Source organism: Sphaerodactylus townsendi, linkage group LG12 (assembly GCF_021028975.2).
Source record: "Sphaerodactylus townsendi isolate TG3544 linkage group LG12, MPM_Stown_v2.3, whole genome shotgun sequence".
Taxonomy (NCBI): domain Eukaryota; kingdom Metazoa; phylum Chordata; class Lepidosauria; order Squamata; family Sphaerodactylidae; genus Sphaerodactylus; species Sphaerodactylus townsendi.
This window is the reverse complement of record NC_059436.1, coordinates 52499238-52505311: the sequence shown is the minus strand read 5'-3', so window position 1 is coordinate 52505311 and position 6074 is coordinate 52499238. Positions and strand designations below refer to the sequence as shown.

Genomic DNA, 6074 nt, shown 5'->3' with positions numbered 1-6074 from the left:
GCATGGCTTTTGCAGAGGCAAATCCAGTCTTACAAACTTACTAGAGTTCTTTGAGGGTGTAAACAGGCATGTGGATAAAGGGGAACCAGTGGACATTGTCTACTTGAATTTCCAAAAGGTTTTTGACAAAGTTCCTCACCAGAGACTGTTGAGAAAACTCAGCAATGAAGGAATAAGAGGGGAAGTCCTCCTATGGATTAAAAACTGGTTGAGAAACAGGAAACAAAGAGTGGGTGTAAATGGGAAGTTCTCACAATGGAGAGATGTCGGGAGTGGTGTCCCCCAAGGATCCGTTTTGGGACCAGTGCTCTTTAACCTATTCATAAATGACCTGGAAGTAGGGGTGGGTAGCGTGGTGGCCAAGTTTGCAGATGATACCAAATTAGGTAGGGGTGGGTGAGAACCACAAAGGATTGCATGGTAAGAGCTCCAAGCGGACCTTGATAAATTAGGTGAGTGGGCTCAGAAAATGGCAAAATGCAGTTCAATGTAGCAAAATGTAAAGTGATGCACATACGGGCAAAAAATCCAAACTTCACCTACACGCCACAGGGGTCACTGCTATCAGTCCCAGACCAGGAAAGGGATTTAGGCATCTTAGTTGATAAGCAGTTCCATGGAATGTCAACTCAATGCATGGCAGCTGTGAAAAGGCAAACTCTAAGTGCTGGGGATCATTAGAAAAAGTGAAATTGGATAATAAAACTGCAAAGGATTGTCATGCCCCTTATATAAAAGCAGTGGTGCGAATCCGCACTTGGAGTACTTGTGTCCAGTTCTTGATCACGATCTCTCAAAAAAAGATATTGAGGAGATAGAAAAAGTGCAGAGAAGGGCAACAAGGATGATTGAAGGACTGGGAGCACCTTCCCTAGTAGAGGGAGAGGCTGCAGCATTTGGGACTCTTTAGTTTGGAGAGGAGGCGGCTGAGGGGGGATATGATTGAAGTCTATACAATTATGCATGGGGTAGAAAATGTTGACAGAGAGAAATTTTTCTCTCTTTCTCACAATACTAGAACCAGGGGGCACACATTGAAAATGCTGGGGGGAAGAATTAGAACTAATAAAAGGAAACACTTCTTCACGCAACGTGTGATTGGTGTTTGGAATATGTTGACACAGGAGGTGGTGATGGCCACTAACCTGGATAGCTTTAAAAGGGGCTTGGACAGATTTATGGAGGAGAAGTCGATTTATGGCTACCAATCTTGATCCTCCTTGATCTGAGATTGCAAATGCCTTAACAGACCAGGTGATCGGGAGCAACAGCCGCAGAAGGCCATTGCGTTCACATCCTACATGTGAGCTCCCAAAGGCACCTGGTGGGCCACTGCGAGTAGCAGAGAGCTGGACTAGATGGACTTTGGTCTGATCCAGCTGGCTTGTTCTTATGGTCTTATGTTCTTATGAGACAGAACTCTCCTATCCGGGTCAGGTTGGTTAAGAAGTAACACAGTTCCCTCCACACAATCCACAAGTCAACAAAAAAGCTACCAACAGCACAAATATATTTTCTTCTAAGCCTCGGCCTTTACTGGAGGACAAGAGGCTCAAATTCTTCCCCACCAAAAACCAGACTCAGCAAACAGTCAAGACGCGCCCCGAGATGTTTGGACCGGCTCCTAGGGTTGCTGGTCTCAGCCCCCCTGCCCCTGTTGGAGGGGCTCCTTGGAGGAGGTTCCTCCCTCAGACGTGGCTCCAGAGCTCTTCTGGGAAAGCATCCTCTCTCTCTCTCCTAGCCGCCAGAGCCCTCATCTCATGGCCAAAGTATAGACGTGGTAGATCTCATCGGGGAAGTTCTCTTGTTTCTCTTGGGCCAAGAAGCTGAGCCCGGCCCGGTGGACGATCTTGCGGACGACGTCCAGGTCGCGGCACACGCTGCTGTCCACGTCGTCCATGATGACCCCTTCCTGGGCCATGTTGTCCTTAATGACAATGAGGCCGTTGGGCTGAAGGCCCAGCCGACATCTCTTCAGGAAGCTGCAGAGGTCGTCGTCTGTCAGGTGTCCTGGTTGGAAGGAGAAACGGAAGTGGTGAGGCTGGATCAGACCCAGGGGCCCAACTTCCCAGGAGCAGCAGTGGCGTAGGAGGTTAAAAGCTCGTGTATCTAATCTGGAGGAACCGGGTTTCATTCCCAGCTCTGCCGCCTGAGCTGTGGAGGCTTATCTGGGGAATTCAGATTAGCCTGTGCACTCCCACACACGGCAACTGGGTGATCTTGGGCTAGTCACAGCTTCTCGGAGCTCTCTCAGCCCCACCTACCTCACAGGGTGTTTGTTGTGAGGGGGGAAGGGCAAGGAGATTGTAAGCCCCTTTGAGTCTCCTATAGGAGAGAAAGGGGGGATATAAATCCAAACTCTTCTCTCTCTCTCTCCCTGGTCAGTCTGGGAGACTTCCACGAATAGCAGCTGCTGTCAGCCCTCTGTGAGAGTGTGTGTGTGTGTAAAGGACTGTCAAGTTCCAGCTGACATGGTGACCCGCAAGAGACAGTCACAGGTGGTTTGTGGTTGCCTGCCACCCTGAGCAACCCTCAGCTTCCTTGGTTGGCTCCCATCCAACCCTTGCCTGAAATAACCCTGCTCGGCTCCCAAGATCTGATGAGATCCAGCTAGCCTGGGCCATCAAGATCTGGGCACTGCCACCTCTAGCAGGTGCCACCTGCCACCATATTGTTTTTCAGGCAGCACTCTTCAAGCCACGGGTCATGGTGGGTCACAAGAGCCTACGGAGCCACCGCCATCCCTCCTGCCTCTCTCGGCATGCGCCCGTGCAGAGTGAGCACAGGGCTAGCAGGGCGAGGCAAGACGCCACAGCAGGAGGGAGGATTCTTCTCAGCGCAGAGAGGTTCAAAGACTGCCTGCCCCTCAAAAAGCTCTCCCGTGTACTTTCCCACTTCCTCCCGGCTCAACCCAGCACAGTTAACCCCTTGGTCCACTGACGCTCCCTGCGTGGTTACAACACCGAGTTCCCACAACTCTGGTGCCCCTTTGCCTGGTCATGTGACTGTCATGTGACCTACACATTAGTCAAGGTTGGAGACTCCCAGTTTACAGGAGGGTTAGGTTTTGAAGGGATGGTTTTACACACACAGGAAAACAAGAATGAAGCACTTCAGGGTACTAACAACAGATTCTAGCTTTTGAGTGTTTTTCACACACAAATCCCCTTGCAAGTGGAAAAGTAGCAGCACAGGGAGAAAGAATGAAGGTCGGAGACAATTGCTCGCTGTGCCATCTTTCTGTTTGCAGCACTCTTTCTCATTTTTAACTGGGAAGGACATTCCCAGAGGTGATCCTCTCTCCATGCAGACAGAATGGAGCTGCACCCTTTACACCTCCTTTTGTAGACCAGCCCAAGAGCTTCAAGTTGGTGCTTTTCAATACTACTTTTTTGCCTGCTAGTTAAAGAATTTTCACTGATCATCCCCATTGTAATATTAAATTCATTTTGACTTCTTCAGTTGGCCTTAGTGTGATTATATCATGTCTTTTATATTCGTTTTGTATTTATTTAAAGCATTTTTTGCTGTCTTTCCACCCGATCAGGGTCTCTAAGGTGGTGAACATGAAAACAATTGAACAATTAACAATTAAGAAGAACTTTTAGGAGAAGCAGTGGCGTAGGAGGTTAAGAGCTCGTGTATCTAATCTGGAGGAACCAGGTTTGATTCCCAGCTCTGCCGCCTGAGCTGTGGAGGCTTATCTGAGGATTCAGACTAGCCTGTCCACTCCTACACACGCCAGCTGGGTGACCTGCGGCTAGTCACAGCTTCTAAGAGCTCTCTCAGCCCCACCTACCTCACAGGGTGTTTGTTGTGAGGGGGGAAGGGTAAGGAAATTGTAAGCCCCTTTGAGTCTCCTGCAGGAGAGAAAGGGGGGATATAAATCCAAACTCTTCTTCTTCTTCTTAAAATTACAAATTAATTAAAAACCTGAGAAAGAAGAGGAGTTTGAATTTGTACCCCGCCTTTCTCAAGTGCAAGGAGACTCACAAACTCCTTACAAACAGCTTACAAACTCCTTGCCTTCCTCTCCCCACAACAGACACCTTGTGAGGTAGGTGGGGCTGAGAGAGTTTGGAGAGAACTAGCAGACTTCATGCGGAAACAAACCCGATGCTCCAGATTAGAGTCCACCTCTCTTAATTACTATGCCACCCTAGCTCTCATGTAAACAAACAACACAAAACGTTATTGGGGGTATGCCAAATGTAACAAAAAAAATCTTCATCCGCTAGTGAAAGATACCAATAGAGCACAGGTGTCAAACTTGTGGCCCTCCAGATGTTATGGACTACATTTCCCATGATCCCCTGCCAGCATCATGCTGGCAGGGGATCGTGGGAACTGTAGTCCATAACATCTGGAGGGCCGCAAGTTTGACACCTATGCAATAGAGGGAGACAGATGAACCTCCCAGGAGAGGAAGTTCCAAATTGGTGCAGCGACCAAGAAGGCCCTGCTCAAGTCAACTGAAGCAGGGCCCCTGAAGGTGACCAGAGTGAATATGTAGGTTCTTCTGAGAGAAGGCAGTCTGAGAGCAGCAGTGGCGTAGGAGGTTAAGAGCTCGTGTATCTAATCTGGAGGAATCGGGTTTGATTCCCAGCTCTGCCGCCTGAGCTGTGGAGGCTTATCTGGGGAATTCAGATTAGCCTGGGCACTCCCACACACGCCAGCTGGGTGACCTTGGGCTAGTCACAGCTCTTCGGAGCTCTCTCAGCCCCACCTACCTCACAGGGTGTTTGTTGTGAGGGGGGAAGGGAAAGGAGATTGTAAGCCCCTTTGAGTCTCCTGCAAGAGAGAAAGGGGGGATATAAATCCAAACTCTCTCTTCATGTCTGTTGGCATATTATAACCCACTCTGCCTACATATAGTGAAGTAGGATTGGCATATCAGCCGACTGACTAGCTAAAAGCAGTCAGATGTTGAGAACACTGTAAAAAATATTTCCCTTTGATTAGAACCACAGCAGATCAGTGGGTCTGATATCTGTGCCAGTCACAAAACTGAATTAGTTAACTAATACTGTGAACGAATAAATATGGGTGTGTGTTTTTAAAAAATGAAGTGGATTGCTATTGCTTTGGACAATATAAGTAAAGTTTCTACAACTGTGGAGCAGATGTCTTTTCACCCTAATTCAAGACTCCACCTCTTAATTTTTTAAAAAAATATTCTCTACTATTCTCGTGGAGACTCAAAGAGATTTACAACACTGTTCTCTATTCTTCTGTTTTATTCTAACAACCACCCTGTTGCCAGAGTGGCCTTCTCCATTTTGGGAAATGTTGGACTATGCCGTGGTGGCGAACCTTTGGCACTCCAGATGTTATGGACTACAATTCCCATCAGCCCCTGTCAGAATGGCCAATTTGCCATGCTGGGAGGGGCTGATGGGAATTGTAGTCCATAACTGCCAAAAGTTCACCACCACTGTCAGTCGTTGAGTCAGCCTTCCAGGTGTTACTGCCAAACTAACCCAAGTCAGCCAAGTCCTCCCTAGCAAAATAAATACATACTTTTTTTTTGTTAATGCGAACAAAACAGAACCCCAAGACTCGGTTCCCCCAGATGTTAGCGCTCACCTATCACCCACTGGATCCAGATGACATCGTAAGCGCCGGGCTCCGGACTGAAATCTTGTAAGCCGCAGCAAAAGTAGTTCCTCACCCGCCGACCCTCCTCGCCGAGGTAGGTCTTGGCTTTGTTGAGGAAGTCTTCAGTCACGTCGACCATGTCCACCGCTTTGAAAAGAGGCAACAGGAGTCTCTTGGTGATCCTGCCAATGCCAGCCCCACAGTCCAACGCCCGGGCAGTCCCAGTCTTTGTGGGGCCGTCCTGAATCAGAAACAATCAGTGAGGGATAGAACCTCCACAAGATGGCGTTCACATTTTGCTCTGTGGCTTTACTGCACAGGTGTCAAATTCGTGGCCCTCCAGATGTTACAGACTACAGTTCCCATCATCCCCTGCCAGTGGGGGGGGGGTGGGGGGGGGGGGGGGGGGGGGGGGGGGGGGGGGGGGGGAGGGGGGGGGGGGGGTGGGGTTGGGGGGGGGGGGGGGGGGGGGGGGG

General features: G+C 49.3%; 1 protein-coding gene across 1 annotated transcript; it reads right to left on the bottom strand.

The window, feature by feature from the left end:
- Positions 1–1493: 1493 nt before the first annotated feature.
- On the bottom strand, positions 1494–5871 carry NTMT1 (N-terminal Xaa-Pro-Lys N-methyltransferase 1). Its single transcript, XM_048513018.1, has 2 exons — positions 5587–5871; positions 1494–2010 (listed from the first exon to the last, which is right to left on the bottom strand). The coding sequence occupies exons 1-2, from the start codon at positions 5735–5737 to the stop codon at positions 1754–1756; spliced, it is 408 nt and encodes a 135-aa protein (XP_048368975.1). The 5' UTR covers positions 5738–5871; the 3' UTR covers positions 1494–1753.
- Positions 5872–6074: the final 203 nt, after the last annotated feature.